Source organism: Lupinus angustifolius, chromosome LG13, assembly GCF_001865875.1.
Source record: "Lupinus angustifolius cultivar Tanjil chromosome LG13, LupAngTanjil_v1.0, whole genome shotgun sequence".
Taxonomy (NCBI): domain Eukaryota; kingdom Viridiplantae; phylum Streptophyta; class Magnoliopsida; order Fabales; family Fabaceae; genus Lupinus; species Lupinus angustifolius.
This window is the reverse complement of record NC_032021.1, coordinates 14,416,101-14,437,932: the sequence shown is the minus strand read 5'-3', so window position 1 is coordinate 14,437,932 and position 21,832 is coordinate 14,416,101. Positions and strand designations below refer to the sequence as shown.

General features: G+C 34.2%; 1 protein-coding gene across 4 annotated transcripts in view; it reads right to left on the bottom strand.

The window, feature by feature from the left end:
• Positions 1-20,527, bottom strand: part of LOC109325157 (BEACH domain-containing protein C2-like) — a 39,065-nt gene extending 18,538 nt beyond the window's left edge. Inside the window, exons 1-12 of one of the 4 annotated variants that reach the window (XM_019557327.1) lie at positions 20,414-20,527; positions 20,244-20,342; positions 15,579-17,629; positions 12,865-13,661; positions 9,468-10,142; positions 7,962-8,096; positions 7,494-7,598; positions 5,133-5,246; positions 3,676-3,752; positions 2,530-2,611; positions 1,931-2,251; positions 918-1,483 (exon numbers count right to left, since the gene is read on the bottom strand). In XM_019557327.1, coding sequence (XP_019412872.1) covers positions 918-1,483; positions 1,931-2,251; positions 2,530-2,611; positions 3,676-3,752; positions 5,133-5,246; positions 7,494-7,598; positions 7,962-8,096; positions 9,468-10,142; positions 12,865-13,661; positions 15,579-17,629; positions 20,244-20,342; positions 20,414-20,496 — 5,105 coding nt within the window. In that variant the 5' untranslated portion in view covers positions 20,497-20,527. Of the gene's footprint in view, positions 1-917; positions 1,484-1,930; positions 2,252-2,529; positions 2,612-3,675; positions 3,753-5,132; positions 5,247-7,493; positions 7,599-7,961; positions 8,097-9,467; positions 10,143-12,864; positions 13,662-15,578; positions 17,693-20,243; positions 20,368-20,400 lie in introns of those variants that run through there. The other 3 variants (XM_019557328.1, XM_019557331.1, XM_019557329.1) reach the window with 3 other exon arrangements.

Sequence of the window (21,832 nt, the reverse complement as noted above, 5' to 3'; positions counted from 1 at the left end):
ATTGTCGTAATAAATATTTTTTTTAGATTTGCAAGGTATCAAATAAAGGAAGTTGAATTTAATTTTTTATACAGGAAAAACAATAAGACAGACAACAAAATTACATGGAATTTGGGGGATAATTGATTCTCTATAAAGCAAAAGGGAAACTAAAAATAAAACAAGAAAAATCAATGGAGAAAATTGCAACATGTCTACAAATCTGTTAAGGATCCCAACACCCCCACAAATAAGGCCATACTTATTATGAGACTTTTTAAAATGATCATGTAGCTTAAAGAATGGTAAAGCTGACCATCCATATAAGATCCGAAGATCAAGATTGCTCTTCTGACCTCACACAACAGGAATATATATATATATATATATAAGGAGGCCTGATGCACAAGACTCTCAACCAGTAGGGTAAGGAGAGGGTAGATGTCACAACCTTACCCATGCACGCAAAGAGGTTTTTTCCAGGATTTGAACCCATAATCTCCAAAGTCACAAGTCTTTCTCCTTGACATTGCGTTGAGGCTCACCCTCTAAGAAACTTATGTATATACATATTATAAAATATAGAGTCCTTTTTATCCCCAAAGAGGTGCTGTTGTGTTAATTATGGTCCAACTCTTGTGTTTTGGTAAAATTAAATTTAATCATTTAGGGCAGAAAGAAATACAACAAATTGAGAAATTCAATTTCTAAGACCTATTTACAAAGCATGACAAAATTACAAATGGAGGTGAAGAATGTACATCTTAAGCACCAGTCGACCAAAGGGAAAATGAGGAATGAAAAACTAGCGTCATTGTAGCTGGACATTGTATTGAACTTGTTGAAGTAATAATCCAATTTATTAAAATGGTAATTTATCATTCATGGATTAGAAAATGGAGTACAGCCAATATGCTAGATTGAAGGGGTTGTTTTACCTCCACAAAAGTGCTGAGCGTGGTTTTCTTCCTTCAGACACTGCATCAACAATACTTGCATTTCTCATCAGCATATGGTCTTCCCCATCATCATCTTCTCTCATCGATAGAAGAACCATTCTAAGCATGCACAGGAATGGTTGATCACTGTCTAATAGCTGGTACAATGCAGCCATCCCTCCCATTCCAGTACCAGACCCCCCACCGATGCCAAGACCACCACCAAGCCCAGATTCATCTAACAATAACGCTTGGAGCATTGCCACAGACTTCTTCACCAAAGGAAGCTCAAGCCAGTTGCCATCAGCATCTTTCTCTAAAGAAGATTTCCAAACATCCCATCCACTACCTCCTCCGCCAAATGGAGCTGTATTCGGTGGAAGGCCAACACCATACCACAAACGGCTTCTATATTTCCAGCCATCAGCCAAATCCTTAGCATAGGAGCCATATGACACAAAAGCACAAGAAACAGATTCATAAGGCTCAGCTGCTGCAGCTTCAGCAAGCCTTTCCTTCACTGAATTAGGAATCTGACCACTTCCATCAGCCAATGAAGAAAGGACCTAAATAATCTTGGCAGGATGAGTTTCACCAATATAGAAGAAAACATGTGTATGAATAGAACAAAAGTGAAAATGAGGACTAGACAAATTAAATTAATAAATGCAAATTAAGTTAATAGTAAAGCAAATATAATACAAAACAAAAGGATTATACATGATTCTTAAATCCAAAGAACAAACCCATGAAAAATTAGAAACATTATTGAGAAAAATGAAAAATTCCTAAAAATAGAATAAAAAATTATTTAAAAAAATTCTTTTTAATATATGGAGAATAGGACAGTATGTCAACATCGCATTGATATTGGAGGTGTAAAAGAAACAACATGGAAGATACAACAACAACCAAGTTATTGTCCCAAGAGACATTAAAATAAGAAACTACAATTTCATGTTTATATATGAAATGTGGCATGCATGTCTAGTTTTAGATTACTGTATACATACATCAATAGGGACTCCCCCAGAGTCACTAGATAATGATCTGTTGTTTCCCATAACTTCTAATTCATCAATTGTTGACAATGAATTCGAATGATTATCGACTGAATACACATGTGAAAGAGGAGATGGAGAACCATCTGCAGAAATTGAAGAGAATCGTTTGCTTTGTAACCGTAAATGATCCTCAACAAGCATAAGTATTACAATTGCATTCTCTACTAAAGACACAGACAGCTGGGCAGCACTCTCAGCCTCAGCCTTGGCATCTTTTGGTGACAAACAGTCAGCTGCAACACCAGCAGCAGCCGCAGCAATAATTTGAGTCTGCAGAAAGGAAAAGCGTAATGTAGACATATTGCAGTTTAATTCCAGTCTTCAACAAAATAACGAGAAATATAAATAATTGTTCTCATCCTTGTGTATATGGATTTTTTGTCTATGTGCGCTTAGGCATAGTGAAATAATTTTATTTCCTAGTTGTGCATAAACTTTGAGAGAGAGAAAAGAATGGGGAAAAAGGATATCAGAAAACACAACAATGTCAAGGCATGCAATACACAAAACTCTAAAGAAAATTGATAAGGATGGAAAACAAGATGTACCTGAACCTGCAATTCTCTAGCAGCAAAGTCCAGCAAGTCGCCTAATAGTCTCCTCTTAAATATAGGCAATGCTTCTTCACGCCTTCAAGACAGAAAATAATGATTATTGTAAAAAGAGATGAAGGAGAAAAAACTTCTTATCATTAATGTTAAAGGATGTATAAGTATATAAAAGAATAGAAAGAAAGACTATGGGCCTCAAAGACTTGGGTCTTACTAATATTCACGATTTCAACATTCCCCCTCAAGTTGGGGCATATAAAATTATAAATCATATGCGCCGAGCTTGTTACGTGGAGCTCAAAGAGAATAGTGATTTAGTCAAGACATCCGCTAATTGATTATTAGAGTTGACAAAACTAGCGATGATGTCTCCCGATTCAATATTTTCCCTAACAAAATGACAATCTACTTTAATATGTTTAGCCCTCTCACAGAACATAGTATTAAAAGCTCTGTGCAATGCCGCTTGACTGTCACATAGTAGAGCCATTTTCTTAGCATCTCCAATATGAAATTCTTCAAGTAAATGTTTCAACCAAATGAGTTACTGAGTCAGTAATCCCATGGCTCTTGTAACTAAAAATTGTTTCTTACTCTCTCATAGCTTCATAGTGTGGATCATGAGCTTAATCCACCTATAGCTTACATAATTTTGTATGTTGCCCTTGTTCTTATAAATATGGATCAAAATGTTTCTCCTCCACTTGTCCCCATCTTCTTAGACCTCGTTATCTTATTAAACACTTTGTGAGTCAACTAATCCTTACTCTCCTAGAATCTCCCAGGCCTAAATAGATATACTATCTTATCCAACTGCTTTGTCATTCTCCAACCACTTATTTCCTCTTATTTATGCCATCTTATAGCTAGCTAACAAATTCCCTTCTGTCTTAACACTTGGTCATAGTCTCATAGAAGTTCCAGTACCATGTTAAGGACCCCCTTTATTAAAAGCTTAAGTTGTCAGCTCAAGGCTTATGAATGGTTTTAGATCTAACATGAAATATTTTAGTTCAGAAGTAATGCCAAATGGCATCAAAGTAAAACAAAAAGAAAAAGGAACAGACTATTATTGCCATCAAAAGCCAAATAAAATAATAGAAGCTAAAGCTCAAAGGGCTCATTATGGATGCATAAATCTACCTTATTCGCTGTTCTCCAGTGCTAGATCCACCAACAATAGACAGCCATTCTGCACAATGAATTGTCGCTTCAATATCCTGGAAAAAACAGCAACACTGAGCGGTATGCATGACCCCGATAAAACCAGAAATCATGCAAGCAAAGAAATATGACTAGGCTTCAAATAAATCATCAAAATCAAACCACCTGGCATCTGGACTAAAAATAAAAAATCAACAGCACCAAAACTAAGCTAGCCAAAACCAGATCAATCTAGGATGAACATCTTGCACCTAAGGCTGTGGCACCTCGTCGCCCATCTCTGGCAAGCAGCGATAATCCTGGTTGCCAAAAACACCACCACCAGTGCCCTACATGGAACATCTGGCGTGAACAAAATCACTCCCATACAGCCAAACAAGTCTCACAAATTGTGCTCAGCAATGCACACACACAAATAAAAAAAAATTGACCAACCATCCCTCGCAGGCGAATAGACTATTTTCTGGACAGGTCACAAGGCATGCAAACTTGCATTGGGCCCAGGCTCAACCTCTTGATTCTGAACATTGAAACACAATTCTCTCATTTTGGTAGAGAACCGCGAATTATTTCTCTCGTACCAATTCGTGGTTCTTTTGAGAACTGATTCCCTTTAAGGAACAAACCAAATTTTTACCTACAGTTTAAGTAAAAGAAAAGAATAATAATTGATATTTATACTCACTTACATGAATGAGCTACAAGAAACAAGAAAGAATTTTATCCTTGAGTATTTCTACTATGGTGAAACAAAATATTCAAACCTACAAGAAGCAGCACTAGAAAGGAATGTGCAGAGAGCTATAGAAACCCTACTGTACTGAATATACCTCTAGCGTATGGTATTTGACAAGGTAACGTACCACGTACTACATATCCGCACCCGTACCAAAGAGAACCACATATTAGGTGACTATGATTCTAAATAGGGAAGACTAGTTTTTTTTTAATTACAGAAGCTGGTTTGAGTTTTAGGGTCTCTAACCTAGTGCATAACATGTTAAAGAATTTGGGAATGGAAATGGATAACAACTGTTAGTCTCCCTCTCTCTCTCCCTCTATATATATATATGCAAACACACACCAAGAAATACAGATCAGTGAATACAAGCAAAATAGGTCCATTCCAACAACACAATACCCGAAATAACTACTCTCTACCAACCTGCAAGACCAATTAAACACCAGTGAAAAAATGATTAAAAAACTCATTGCAACTTGCAAGTTCCAACCAGGTCTAATATTTGACATTCAACAGTTTCAACCCAGACAAAGACACAAAGATTTGATACATAAATGACAGTAAACAAGCAAACAAACTATTGCATCTGCAGTCTGTCAACAGCAACATCATGAAACAGTATAGTGAGCAAGAATTGGCAATAATATGAAGAAGGTCCACTTGAAAGAAATTAACAATCAAAACACATATCAACCTTCCATCCATCTTTTTGGCGCATTGAGTGCTCTAGCATGATAATAATAAAGTTATGTATAAGGTCTTCTATGTCTCCAACACTTGTTGAATCAGACAATTTACTGGGACCCTTCTGTAAAACAAAAGCACATAAGTAGCACAGTTGAATGTATTTTCCATAAAAATCATTGTCACAATATATATATATATATATATATATATATATATATATATATATATATATATATATATATATATATATATATATATATATATATATATATATATATATATATATATATATATATATATATATATATATATATATATATATATATATATATATATATATATATATATATATATATATATATATATATACATATTATTAATTATGCTTTGTCAACGAACGTGACTTGTGATAGAGCCTTATGGCATTACTTAATTCATGTAGCCGACCCCAGCTAGTGGAATTAACTCAATTAAGGCTAGGTGTTGTTGTTGTATACATATATCAACCTCTCTTTCTATATTTAAGAGAAGTTTTCTAGCTCCACATTTTTTATAAACAATTATCATATTCCACACAAAAAAAGTTAAGATGAAATGATTGTATTATGTGCCACATGGCATTGGAAGTCAGAAATTTTAAATTAAAAAACAATAGCCATACAATCAATTTAAAAAACATCAATTGCTCTACTGAAATTTGGATACCCATTGCCTAATTCTGCTCTTTTTTTTAATTAATAATCATTACACCTAATTTTGCTCTTTACTATTATTATTATTAATAAAGGGGTAGATCACTATTTCATCAAGAAAACAAAAATAGTTCGTTTTCAATGCAGAAGAACCATTAAGAAGTTTAACTTCTCTGATTCAAATTATAGTGCAATTATTTTGTGTTAATATGATAAAACAAATTTAATACATGCTCTCGTCCTTATTATAAGTCACCACCTAGAAGCTTTTGATGGTCCTCTTTATAAGGGACTGTATAATTTTCTATGGGGCATTTATTTTTTTAATCTTATTTGTCCTCTTGTTCGTTAATGAGAAACAATAAATTTGTGAAATTTCAAAGAGTCAATAGGGTAAAATTGTAATTTTAATAGTATATATTTATTTAAAAAATAAGAAAAGTGACTGCCCTCCTTGGATCGTGTAATTTAGTTAAATATGTCTTATAATAAGTAATAATAATATTGAAATCTCTTATATTTGAAAGTGCTACTAGCTCGTATCTAAGAAATCTCCACATGATCATTAGATGGAATCTTGTCTGTAACTTATCTCCATGTAAATTGCTCTTCTTGATATGTTTAATTGTTATTATGATGAAAGTTTTATTTATAGAAATGTAGAACAGACTAAAAGGTTAGCATTTGAGATTAAAATACAAAAATTCAAAATTATTACAAAATAAATAAATACATGTGTTATTTAGTAAGAAATCCTAAATATGAGAAATTGTGATTTTTTGTAGAATCTCATTAATTATTATCTAATTTTACAAAATAAATTGTGATTGAGATTTGAAGCTTTGTTATTTTGCTCTTTTTCTATAGGATATTATAGATGCCTTCTCTTCATTATTTACTTTGTTCTCAATTTGAATTCTTTGGTGCCATTCTTGCTCTCGGCTTTGGGCTATTTATTCTAATTTCTACAATCAACCTAAACATTATAATTTTGGTAAGAGAATCTTGCATGAGATCAATATCCTTGTATTCTCTCTTCACCCTGCCACTATGCCATTTAGGCTTGACAATCTAATTTGAATATCTGATTAATTTGATTAACTGATATAATTGGTTTAGAACTGTAACTGGTCTAATATTTTATATTAATTTATATAACTATATGATTGATTGTCATTCCTAATATAGCAGAACCACTAATTATCAAATTTATTCTGATAACAAAATTAACTAATTGTTTTCTACTAAAAATATTAACAAATTGTAATAAGATATTATTTATAAAGAATTAGCTTTATTGACATGTGCATCGGCATGGGCTTACATACTAGTATATAATATATGTATATATGTGGATTTATATTATAAACACACATTTCAAATTGTCTTTTCTAGTTATTTTCTTGTAGGTCTGAGCCTGATTTTTGCATTCCAGACTTCCTGTGTTTAGAAACCAACTAGTTTTTCCTTTGTACCCTTCTTGTTCAAGGGAATTGTCATTAGACTATATTAAACTTTCTGCTCACAAGCCAATGATTTAAGTTGATAATGATAAAAGCATAAGTGTGTGTTGTGTATATATCTATGACAAAAGAATAATTAAAGAGAAAAGAAGCAAGGTAAAAATAATGGAGAGAATGCCAACTTTGTTTTTGAATTCTAAATACTATTATTACCTCATAGTTTGAGATCAGGACTTCCAAAATCCATTCAGGCCATTCCTCCATGTTTATCAGACTGCTTCTGTTTTCTTGATGACTGCAGGCCAAAAATAGAATATCCTGAAATCATACACAAACCAGCAGAGCTCAAACTAGGTGCTATGAACAAGATCTTAAGTACAAACAATATCCATAATTGGAAGTATTACATCTCCTGACTAAATTCTATAGGAAAACTTTTTATTTGTATGTGGCATACATGGACATCCCCAAGTTAACTCGGGTAAAAAAGTAAGAACTTGACACTAAAAATAAATAGAGCTGCTCTCACAGGAAACACATGAACTGCTCTCACAGGAAACACATGAACTGCTCTTAATCAAGTGTAAAAACACATGAAACTGCAAACACCTCATAAAAACATAAATAGAATTTATTAACATTAGGTGTGTATTGTTGAAAATTAAACTGTTAAATCAATACCTGAAGTGCTCTGATCTGAAGAGACCTAGGTGCAAATGGAAGGGAACGCAAAAGCACCAACAAAAGTTGTGAATGCTCAAAGCGATGACCAGAATCATAGAAGTTTAGCCCATCCTCTGATGAAGAGGCATTGATCTGAAATAGGAAAAAGCAATAAAAACAAAGGAAAAGGAAAACATCAGCTGAAGACAATGGTATTGCCATTTAGGTAATTTGATGAGTGATCAGCTAATGACACATCTCAAGGGGTTTCCTCAATAGACATTCAAAAGGGATTGAAAACAAAAGTTGTAGTCAGTACAGAATAATAAAACACTTCTTCCCCTGACAAAAGATTGAGTTATGAGAAATTAATACATGAAACTTGCATGGCCACTACATCAAATTTGAGAATCAGCTTTAGAAGGCAGACACAAATGTGAAACAAGACAGTAGCACTTGACCAAAGGCATGTATCGTCAAAACAACATGCTGAAAAAACTTAATCAAATAACTCATAACAGAGACATTGGGTACATCAGCTTCTTGAGAGGTAATGTATAATACCACAAAAATCTGGATGGCCATGTTCAAAAGGCCAAAATCATACTAATATCAGATACTTGAGAATCCATGTTTTGCCATATTCATTATTTATATTTTTAACTATTCTCTATTTTTAGAGGATGAGCCTCGGCACAACGGTAAGGCTGCTTGCCTTAATGACCTGGAAGTCACGGGTTCAAAATTTGGAAACAATGTCACTGCTTGCAGGGGTAAGGCTACATCCTCCCTCCCAAGCTCCACTAGATGAGAGCCTCATGCATTGGAACGCCTTTTAATTTTCAATTGTCATTGAATAGTGGGAATGTTAAACACGATGGTATTTGACAACAAAGTATCCCATACAGAAACATTACTTGCTGCTTAAGAATGACTGTCTAAACACACACCCAAAAAAACTAAAATGCTCCAAGAATCAAAATCAGCTACAAAAAAAGGTGCAACTTGCTCAAATTGCATAGCCTTGTAACTGAGAATAGTCGATACCTATATATTGTAGCGCATAAAACATGCAAAAACAAAAAGGACACATACCACAAAATAGGAAAACATAATATTCCCATTGCATATATTAATTGATAAATGCAAAATAAAATTATCATATGTTGGTTGTAGCATGTTCGTAGATCAATATAAATAATTTCATAAAATCCAGTAAAAATCGAGCACTATAAATTATACTAATATTTACAAATGCAGACACATTTATACTTGTCAATAACTTCGCAGATGAGGAAAATATTAAGATCAACATATAAATCTTATAGTGGCAAAAAATGAAGAATATAGGCTTACACAAAATAAAGCATGACAATGAATTTCAGACAGTGCCGTTTTAAAATTAATAAAAATCTAAACAAAAGGTACTTGTTATTTGCAAACAACAGCATAGAATTAACTGCCACTAATGTGTGTTTTTATTGGTATATGGAGTGGGAATATGATGGAGGAAGTTTGCCATACCGAGGCAGCCAACAGAGCTGTGTAAACATTGTTAGTTATTAGCCTGTTGGGTGCTGCTTGAAAAGCCTTCTGTAAAGCATAAAGCAGAAGAGAAACCTTGTCTTCAAACATTGAACTACCCCCGTCTTGGATTCCAACACTCAAAATGTTGCTTGTTGTACCAGGACCAGCATGGGAACCAAATCTCAGTTGTCCTGAAGCTACTAAAGCGCCTAATAGATTTATGATCCCAACAACAATACCATCGTTTTTATCAGCATTGTATACATTTTTTCGGGCATTTTCAGCACTAATGGATAGACTTATGCCACCCAAATTCTTAATAGAAGGAATTTCAGAGGTAAATGTCATCCTGTCATTGTTAACATCAGGAGAACTGGGATCAGGGAAATTGTCACTATCAACAGATTGAGACATTTGATCGTTTTCAAGTAAGATGGATTCAATTCTCTCCTCTGATTCATCACCATTCTGGTTAATCTCAGTTTTTTTCAATTCCGAATTCTTTGACATGGACTCCAGAACACTACCATCTCCAGCTTTAGATTCCCTCTGGAGCAAAACAAGAAGAGTTTCTACCCCACCACATGCTAGAAATGCTTCTGCAAATGTTTGAGCTCTAGATGTATTTGGCTGGACAAACAACCTGTAGATGAGATGCAACACCCTAGCAACCTGGAATACAATTTTGTTTAGATAATTAATAGAAATTTAAATATCAAAGCATTATAAGTTCATGTAAGATTTTTCAAACTTCAAAAGAACCACATAACATTTAACATGAGATTACTGATAGACAGAACATGTGGATTACATGCATCCAATTAGTAACAAAAGAAGTTTAGTTCCTGTTATCTCATTCAATATTTACAGTCCATCAATCATTCCTAATGTCTCTAGGGCAAGATTGTATGTGTCATCCATTGATGATTGTCCTCAAATTACTTGGATTTTTCTGCTCAGGCATAAATCTGATGTCAATACTGTTCTACCAAAAAAAAAAAATTCTATGATAAGAAATCAGTTTGGAGTCGATATTAAGATATTCGATCTGATAAAGCTCTAGGGAATATTTCAATCAAACCCTTGCCCCAATTTTCAAGAAAGAGAGAATTGTACATGAGTTATCCTGTGTCAATAACTCAGGACAAGGATCTGCTGTCCCAAACCCTGTCCCAAACCAATCCTATTATGCTACGTCAGTTAAAAAAAATTAAATATTCATAAATTTATCAATTTTGCTTCATTGTGATTGGCCAAGGACGTGGTTGGGGACATGGTTGGGGACAGCAGATCCCCATCCAATAACTCAATACCCCTGCCCTGAGCCTTTCTGTTCCTGAGAAATGTGCCAAAATCCTTTTGGGAGAAGTTGTTCTCACAGCCACTCATCTCATAAATTGTTTTCCTACTAAAGTCTGGGTGTTCGGGAGTCCCAGTGGACACAGCTCTCAGCATTCTTCCCTGACCTACATACTACAAACCATATAACCTAGTACCTCAGATCTTTGGGTGTGTGTCATTTGTCTATGTCCAAAGTCAAAAACAGCAGGAAATTTGACCCAAGGCTCTAAAATGTGTCTTTGTAGGCCATTCTCCAATCTGAAAAGAGTGCAAGTTTAATCACCCTGCATCCATAAATACTGTCTCAATGGAAGACACGTGCTATGAGCATGAAGCTTATTTCACTCATCCTCGTCTACAGGAGGAACTCAGCAGGTGAAGATGCGGAAGAATTTCCTTAATCTGTCACTATTTTCTGTGTTTAAACTCTAAACACCCTCCTTGTTTAACTATTTCCAATACCAGCCATGTTCCCAAATTCTACCTCAACATGTCCCTAGACCTGAACTTGTGACTGAAACATAATCCATGCTCAAATAACCAAATGAACAAACCAAATCTGCTCTTGGGAAGGTGAGGTATGGCAAAGGCAAGGTGTTTACAAGGAGGAAGAAGGCTACTTCTGAACCTGTGTGCACCCCAAGAGTCCAACTTGGAGCCTTCATATGAGGTGATAATTCGGAACTCTCCATTGCAATAGGGGAAGAAAATTTAGTAATGCATGTGTATTTAATTGGAATGCTAGCACCACTACCCATGTCTATGTGTTCTGATCCAAAATTCTCAACTAACTCATGCACCAAAGCAGGACCAGAAGTTAGATGATTAAATGAATCCAGGTACCAAACAGTGGACTTATCTTCCTTGTCAACACTCAACAGTGCTAGCTGTCATTGCATACTGGTTGTGTGAAGGAGCATTAGATGGCCAGGCCCAATAGCATGTGAATGTGCTGGAATATGTGAGAGGAAGGAGGGCCCAAACAGGAATGGACCAGAAGTGCAAGGTCTTATGTAGACTGTGTACTTGTAGTGCCAATATGATAAACCAGGCTAATGTGGCTCATAAGACGGATAGTGATAGGAGGGGTGTAGTGGTGAACCCAAAGGTGAGGTGTACTGGGATCCCCTAAAAGCAATTTTGTAACCAAACAGGGTATAGTAACAGATTGCCATGTGCCCATGTCATGACCTAAGCAGTTATACAACACACAGTACAAGTGAAATCGAGAAAAGTAACTGCCATGTCCACCATGGCTAACGCGACCACCTCCTCCACAAGCTAAAAATAGCTGTATGACTACCAAAACCACCATAGCTGCCATAGGAAATTGGAAACTCGGAACGAGGAGGATCCTACGAATATGATTATAACAACGGGGTAAGATGCGACAGAGTCGATGACAAATGGGACTATGGGAGGAGAAGATCGTTGCGACGGCGGCAGCACTGCAACAGGGGAAGAAAGTGCATCTAAAATCGTGGCTTGTTGTCTAAATACAAAATGAAAATCATAGTTCATAATAAATTATTGCTTCTTGCCTACAAATAGAAATATTATCAATCTCATTCCCTCATTGATCAACATTAGGATAGCTCTCAGAGCAAAATAAACATTTCTCAGTCAGTGGAATAAAGGAAAAACATGTATGCAGTTGCATTTCTTCTTCTCTCTTGACTATGCAATAAACTTCAACTTTGTAGATTGGGTTCTCATTATCTCTAAACTTTCTACTTATCTGAATGTGTACCATGTGTTTTCTCTCTCTTAAAATACTTATATACAATAGTCAATAGTTTGGCTTTCTAGAGAGGCAGCATTAACGTATTTTAATTAAAATATCCAAGAGTATCCGGAAATTCTCAAGTTTATAATTTACTTTTTAAAAAAAGAAAAATGATTCTGATGCTCCATGGATATGTACTGATATCAGATATGCACCAGATACAAAAATAAAACTGAAGTATTAGTACATCATAATGCTAGGCAATGTCTTCTTATTACCTTAAAAAAGAAAAGAAATGAAAAAAGAAATCCAATCTCACTATTTTACCTGATTAGGTTGCGGACAGTCAACTATGAACCCAAGCAAACAACGGACATCGTCTGAGGCCAGTGAAGGAGATCCGGACACAATTAGAAGTTCAATTACCACTAAGAGCTCATCAACCAAAGCATTGATTTCACCTACAGGACGTGCTGCCCTTTTTAGAGAAAAAGTATTCAACGAGTCAATTTCAGGAACAGTCCAATAACATCTTCTGCAGCCATCAAGAAGCATCTGAATGGCATTGGCATCTCGCATTACTCTTGACGCTGTGAAAACCATGTCTGCAAGTGATGATATGAGCTTCTTTTGTATGCCATAACTACACAAACTCCAAATTTTTAAATCTAACAGCAGTGTGGTGAAGAGTTGTGCATTAAGTGTATGGTTCATCTTCTGAGATTGACAAAGGGAGACAACAGCAGCAATGAGTTCCTCATCTCTTCCACCATCATGCTTTCTAACATCATGCAAAGATAAGCCTGATAAGGTTTGGAGAAGATAATTCAAAATTTTTGACAGAACCTCAGGCCCTCTACCACGAGACAACTCTTCATTGTTCTTTGGATTTTGAATAGCCATCGATATAATCCGAAATATTGGGGCAGCAAGAGATGTAGTGGCTGAAGCCACAAGCAAATCCCCTTGAATTGGTTCCAAAGTATCCTCGAGTACATTGCTTATTGTTAAGGGAAGCAAAGACAAGGGACCACCATAGGCCAATGCCCATAAAGCATCCACAGGTCGCATTCGTATAGCAACATGGACTTGCCCAAGAACCTCAGCCGGGCGTCGGAGCATTCCTGAACCATGATTAAGGAACCATAAGAATTAATTGTACACCAAATTATTCATAGCTTGATGCATAAAAGAATGTTATGTAATGTGTGACAAAAAAATTATGCAATTATGTACTAAACCGGATTTGTATTTTAAATTCAAAAAAATTCTCTAGATCAACACATCTGTGATCAAACAACTACTTCGTTGTATCATAATTAAACACTAGTAAGAAATGAAGAGGGTCATTGATCAGATGAATAGGTTTACACATTAAGAGTAGGACTATTAAAATCCATAAGTAATGAAACAAGCAAATACACCTACGGTCTGTTTGCAAGTTGAATTCTGGAGGGAAATGAAAGACAATTTTTATTTTTAAATTAAATGAGATATATGATGTTTATAAAAATAAATAAGTAATGACTAGGTAGATTTCATAATAATTATTCACTTCATTCCTTTCACTTTAAAAAGTTAAATAAAACAATAATTATTTGAAATAAAAAATATATTCTCTCTTTCCTTTCCCTCCAAAACCCTCCTCCCAAACATACGCCTAAGACTTGCCAACTTTGCTAACCTATTCTGTATTTGTAATACTAAGGTGGCATTTGGGTAAAGAAGCACTTATCACATGAACGTTTATCATACAAAAAGCCTATGGCATAAGCGCTTAGATTTCAATAAGCTATTCCATCTGAATACATACTTTGAGAAGTGCTTGTATAGTCATGGTGTTTGGATGCAGCAACACTACATAAGCACTTATAAACATGTGCTCAAATTCTTAAACATTGATTAAAACTATAAAAAATATTATAAATTTGAATATATTTTTATTTATAATTTATATCTTATAATTGTATTTAAATCAACTATAATTTTATTTACAACATTGATATTATTTTAAAATAGTTTTCTATTTCTAAATTTAAAAATATTCATAAAATATAAAGAACAAGTATACATTACTATCAAGAAAAAATACGAACTTTGTGCAAATCACATTACACCGGCTAGTAACTCAAAATATATAGGGGAGGAAATAATAAGAAAGTTTCAGAAAATTATACATGTTCACGTGCAAATCGTCATATTAAGGGATGGGGATCACTTGTCCTCATTCATGTCTTACTTGGTGTCTCAATCTAATTAGAAAATCTTATTTAATTGAAAATAAAGATTATAATAAACAAAAATTAATATTTGTACATTATTCTATGAAATTTGATTGGCTTATTATATGAAAACAAGATTTTCTTGGGACGGAGTATCTTTGTCCTATATTAAGATACTTGTGAGCATTGGCTAACTATCACAGGAGCAGGTGGGAGCATCTGCCCCCTGAATTTTTAAAATTTTTAATTTTTTAAAATATTTAAGTTACCTAATTTACTAAAATATTTACTATACCCTCTCAGCACTATTTTGAATCCTAAGGATACCTATAATATACTTAATATTCATAATATATTTATTTTTGAGCAAAATTTTTATCCTATGATTTCAATCAGCAAGAGAAGATTAGCTTGAGTTATCAACTTCAACATTTTATTTTTGATGTCGTTGGTCATTCGATTTGAAGAACCTCTCAATCATCTCTAAATACAGAGTAGCTTTCATAAAAACAGGGAAGGTAAATGCATAATACTTGTTTGATCGGATTATTTGTCTTATCTTAACTATCCAAATTTCTACAACTACTATAAAAAGGTCATTATCAGTCATAAAGACAATCAAAACAAGATTATGTAATAAGATAGAATATAAATTTTTTGTAGACAATAGGGTGATTTATATTGGAAAAAAATGACAGTCCAACGCACGAGGCTCCCAATATTTAAATTCATCTGATCAATGAAAGGTTGTTTCCAATATTTATGGTTGTGTCATGGTCAACCTTAATCAACAACTTTAACAAAAAGAAATTATCTAACCTGCAGCACCAGAAGGTGAAGCATCTGGGCAAAAACGCCCACTGAGCAAACTAGGATGATACAGCAGATGAATGCAACCTCCAATTTCTGCATCCAAAAGAACACTTTCCTCTGCCATGCTCTGTACATGAGAATTTGTAGATCGCCATGGTTGCCCTGCTGCAGTACCAAAAGAAGGAACTATATCCCCTCCTCTAAAAGCCAAGCGTGCCATTCTTTCTGGGCCAATTGGTTCCTTGAAGATATAAACAGGGCCCATCTCGGCAAACAAAGGGCACTGACGACGTCGGCGTTGCAAACCCGCCATAGTAGGAGGAGGGTTAGTTCCTATGCAGCAAAATGCAAGGGGTTTGGAAATTCGAGGGAACTCAAAGGGACGACTCTCATATAACGATCCATCTACATATAACCTAACTTCACTTTCTGATTTCCCAAGAATTCCATGCTTGCTAATATGTTCAAGGGCAATGAAGTACCAACATTGTGGTTTGAAAGGGTAGGTAAAATGCAAAGAAGACTTCTTTCCCTTGCCACTAGAAGTTTCAAGAACCAAAAATTGAGCATGAAAATAAGCCTCTAAACCCTGATTATCACCAGATAAAAAACTGAATAGTCGTGGCATGTGGGCTGTACCTTCACCAGCAAGTGCACTAGCAGCAGCAGCAGCTGACATAGCCGATGATTTACCAGACCTAGCCGCTGCAGCTGCAGCAATTGCAGCAGCAACTGTAGCTGTATTCAATGTGTCTGCGAATGATTCAATGTAGATCCATGTTGCAAAAGCATACCCATTGATAAATGGCCAACGGCTTTCACCTGGACCAAGCAAACCAGAGCTTTCACCATCAAACTCAAAGGTGCAAGCTGGTCCTCTTGACTCCTTTCCACTTATTGCTTGCTCCAATGCTAGCATTAACCGCTGAGACCAAATTGTGGTGAGGGTTTTTGTAATGACTTGAAACCATGTATGAAGATCACTAACACTAAGAGAATGGCCAGCTAAGTATTGTATGCAGTGGCACAAAGGAGTTCCATCCCATCTCATTTGCCCATTTAAGTCAACATCCATTGTAAAAATCTTCTCTGCTGTTCTCAACAATATATCTAACAGACCAGCCGTTGAGCACATTGCTCTATTTCTAGTACAAGCCCGTAATATAGCAAGTAGTCCACGAACCATCCGTGTCCTTGGTGACATGACATTGTCAGTATCACCTATGTAAGGAAGCCAAGGAATAAGTTCACCCGCCACAATAGCAGCTCGGGAGTTCAGCATTACACTAGGAGGATTATCATCTTCATTCTCTTCAAAACTTTCAACACCACCCATTGTTGCAAGAAGGGAATCTACTATTACAAAAGACACACTATCCGTTTCATCATCATTCTGAAAAATTTCTATCCCACTTGCAATATTCTTCAGCTTTTCCATACCTTCAAGTTTTCCCATAATAGCTGAATCAACTAAATGTAGTAATTCTGGAGACACATTTTGCTTAGCATGCTTTTGCCTAGGCTTTGGTGGAGAATCAACCTTAGAGTATCCAGCGGAATCAAAACTAAATGATGAGGCAGACTGCTTCCTTGTGTGACCTAAACTCCCTTCTGACCCAGGGCTATAAGAAAGATGATCATGTTGCATGTCAGAACCTTGTGAAGAATCATGTTCTATCGAGTATGATCCAGGTGAACATTGAGAATCCTCTGCATTTCCACTAAATGAGTGTTGTATATTACCGGAACCTGATGAACGGTTTGAATCTACATACTCATTAATATTATTCTTGTCTTGATCTATCAAGGACACATGCTCAAATTGGTCCTCATGCATAGATGTCGTTGCAGAGTCAATACTGAGTTCTTGCAAATGTACCCTTTCATCGATAGGTTCAACCCCAATATTGCTTCTGGCATTTACATTTTCCTGATGAGGACTCTGAACAAATTGTTTTACACCACTATCTACTACTTCGGGAGTATCTATGTCATTACCAGATATTTTCAGCTCTTTCGATTCTTCCTCATCTTCCATTATGTTATTTCTGAAGAGGCTAACAGATATTCATTCAAATTATGAAAACTCAATCCACACACCAATAATGAATTAATGAATTCTACAAAAAAGAAAAAGAGAATGAGATCAACAGACCAGAATATATATGCTTTGGATATCAGAGTGATCAGAACAAAGTATAATTAAAGCATTCATGTGCTTTACTGGGAAAAAAAGAATTACAAACATTCACCACAAATAAAAATCAGTAGTAATTTTTATGGTGAGCCTTTTGAAGATAACAATATGTCAATTTTTTTCAAATAAGAACTCTACAGTCCATATCGAAAGAATCAGAAGATGAAAAAAAGAATGCCAAAAAAAGAAAATATATGTACAAGGAACCTAAAAAAAGAAATACATAAAAGGGATTACTCCGGTAACCACGTTTATTTTCTATGTATTAGTGATTTGACCAGTTTTTCAGACATTTATAGTGCCAGATCAGTTAAGGGTCTAAGTACCGCAAACAGGAAAAACACAATCCAATGCACAATTTAAGGGTTTATAGTAGCCTCAACTAGTATATTCTATTAATCTGTTTAAAAGGAATTGTCTGCTCTAATCTATCATGTCTAATTTATAATTGTCATGTGGACCACATTTTTAACATTCCACTAAGTTATTTGATCAAATAAATGCACAGCACATGTTATTTGGAATTTATCATTCTTAGTCATCTCTTTTATTAGAGGATGAGCCTCAACGCAACGGTAAGGTTGTGTACGTCTACCCTCACATACCCCACTAGGTAAGAGCCTCATCTACTTTGTTGCCCTTTAGTCGTGTTTTTTATTAATGGTTCTTTTGTTCCCAACACTTGTATTAAAATTTTCAGCACCCAAATTCATCTCCAGACTTCTAAACTTTAAATTTCTGATTATGACCAAAGTAAGGTTACATTTTTGCAAAATAGACAAAAGTTTATTGTTTGTTATTTATAAAAATAACAACAAAAAGTTAAGCATGCATAATATCATGTTATTTTATTTCTTTGAAATATCTCCCATGCATTATGGTGCTATGTTAGTTTATAAGAAGGAACTTGTACTCTCCATTTACTCAAATCCTCTTCAGCGGTCATATCTATCTAATACAAACAGATAGTTAGAGTATCTCTAAGAGTTGCACCTCATTTCTCTTAACTCCATGCAACTCCCGAAAAGTTCATTCAATGCCCCACATTTTTATATTTAATTAAGATTTAAAATCTGTGCAATGACAGTGTAAAGTTTTTTACATTGTCAACACATCATCCACCAATGAGTTACTTTTGTTTGGGAGTCAATAATGGTTAATAAATCAATGGTGAATGATTTGCTGACAGTGTAAAAAACACTTATACTATCTGTATATACATATTAAATCCTTATTTTTATTCCTAACTTCAAATATTAACTCATTCCTATAATTAAATCTGTGAGGTTGCTTAGCTACATAGTAATTGCATACCGTGTTTTAAATTGCACTCCTCAACTGCAATTGTGACCACAGTATTGCGGTTTCAAAGTCTCCAATCTACATTGCAACCACAATTGCGGTCTCATGGCCGCATTTTCATACATTTTTCTGCAATTACGGTAAACACAATATAACTGCAAGAGCAATCTAAAAACTGCAACTCAGCATACATTTTGCCTCTCAAACCACGCAAATCTTGTACAACAATTGCACACACTGCTAAAAATTCACTAACTTACTTGACCTGATTGAACAATAAATGCATCGACTTAGATCCATTTTTTGATATTAAGCCAACAACGGTTATGCACACCCTTTAAAGAAGCCATTTAATTATCTCGAAGTGATAATAAAAACATTACATTCACTAAATTACTCTGGTTGATATTTATTGCACAAAAATTCCACGAAAAAAATCACTTACCGCAATATTCATTATATTTGTTTATATTTGATAACATTATAATATGAGAAAAATATATATATATATATATATATATACAAAGTTAATGTCATGACTAGGCATAAATATTAGAGAAAAAATATATATATCAACAATGTATCATTTTTATATATTTGTGATTGTAATCATTCACTTATCATTATCCACTCTTCTTTAACAAAAAAAAAAAAAAAGTAAAACAAATGAATGATGATAATCTTTGCGCTAAGTGCATAGATATTACAGTCTAAAGTTACATTCATATAATGTTGTTTGTGTAACAAATTCCAACATATAATATTCAAATTTTGCATATATTTCATAAATTAGGGAGTAATGAAGTAAAGTGCACAAGTTCAAGTTTAAAACTACTTGCTCTTAAATTTACTAAGTCAAACTAATTACACCTTAAAGTCTAAAAAGTCAATGTTCAAATGTGTTACTGAGAAAACAAAGAGAACAAAACAGCACGCAAAAACAAAAGTCGTTTTGATGAAAACACAGAAAAGAAGTTCCAGATCTTGCTCAAACAACAAAATCAAGTAACATAAGGAATAATCTTAGTTGAATCGCAACAGATCCAGATATAACAGATCTCTTCTTCATAACATCGCGTGCAGTAACGCGCGATTCAATCGAGTGATGTGAGAGAAATAATGCAGAGATTCGTAATGTTGAAGAAAATGAGAATGGTTCGAGTTTAGTGTACCTTGTAGAAGATTCCAGCTTCGAGAACCGTTCAGATTGAATCGTGGAGTTCGGATCGTTGATTCGTTGGAAATGAGAGAGAAACGAGAGAGAATGAGAGAGAAACGGGAGAGATTGTAGAGAGAGAAACGGGAGAGAGAGTGTAGAGAGAGAAACGGGAGAGAGAGTGTAGAGAGAAAATCGGAGTTAGAGAGAGAATGTAGAGAGAGAAAGCGAAATGGGCGCCAGAGGAAAGAGAAAGTGAGAAAAACCATAGACGTTGGAGTTAGTGCTTGTAGATATAGATGTTATATTGTCTCCTACCAATTCTCACACTTTTAATCTTTGTTTTTTTGTATCATTTAATATGTTTCTTATTTTTTACTTGCGGAAACCGAGTATTAAATATATATTTATTATTAATGGGTATTGATTCAAGTGGTATATGATTGATTTTTTTAAGTAAATTCTTGGATTCAAGTGATATATGATAGATGAAAAATATTCACTGGGAGAATTAGTTTCACATATTTGTGGATATTTCTAGCTCGAACAGAATTGTGTCCAGTACAACGATATATGTGGAAAACAGTAAAAATTATATATCTTACTTTATATTCTCTAAACAATTAAAATAAAAGAATATATAGATAGTATTAGATAGAAGATGTGTTATCTTTTATGCTTCTGATATATCCATGTCAGGATTTAATATATTTTGAATGTATGTCATTCTAACAATTATAGGGAATTAAATCATAATCTTTTTTTTCTTTTCTAAACTTATAAAACTTTACATCCTTGAAGTAATATCATGTTAGTCTTTGGTTTGGGAATATAAAGAGAAAGAATGAAAATAAAGTGGTTGTTTTAATTGTTTCGTTAGTAGGGAATGAAAGAAATGGAAAATGTTGGATAAAATAGGACAAAGTTGTCAATTTTGATCATACCATATGATATATTTCCATTTTTAAAAAAATTGAGTGAATAAAATATATATGATTTTAATATTTTGCACAAAGTGTAAAACTGTTTACCTCACTACTATACTTTATTAGTATAGTACTTACCACTTTTCATGTGTATGTTTTTTATTTGAGAATTAATTATGAATAATAAATAAATATTAGATGATGATTTGATATTATTTTTAAAAGTATACATCTTTAATTTATTGACTATTTTCTTAATAAGGCAAAATGAAAATAAAAACATAAGATGATGATATAGAAATCCATCACTACCAAGTTTTTGGTTCAGATCCAATTGGTAAACATTTTAGGTGTAATTCATTACCTATTTTCCTTCTTACCACCTTTTCATTCATGTAAGAGACACCATAAATAAAAAAGATTAATTATGGACAACACATGGGACAAAAAATTTAAGAATGTCAATGTGAAATTATGGCTTATATATAAATAGGAGGCATGTATTTCTGCAATGTTGAATTACACTTATTGCACTCTATCTACATCATTATTAATATAATGTAAATCTAATAGTATAAAATTACTCATTAAGATTAACCACATTGTCTCCTTTCCTCAATTTTGTTTCTCTCAAACTAACTAATGTATATTTTGTTTCTCATCTCTCAAATCTCAAGGG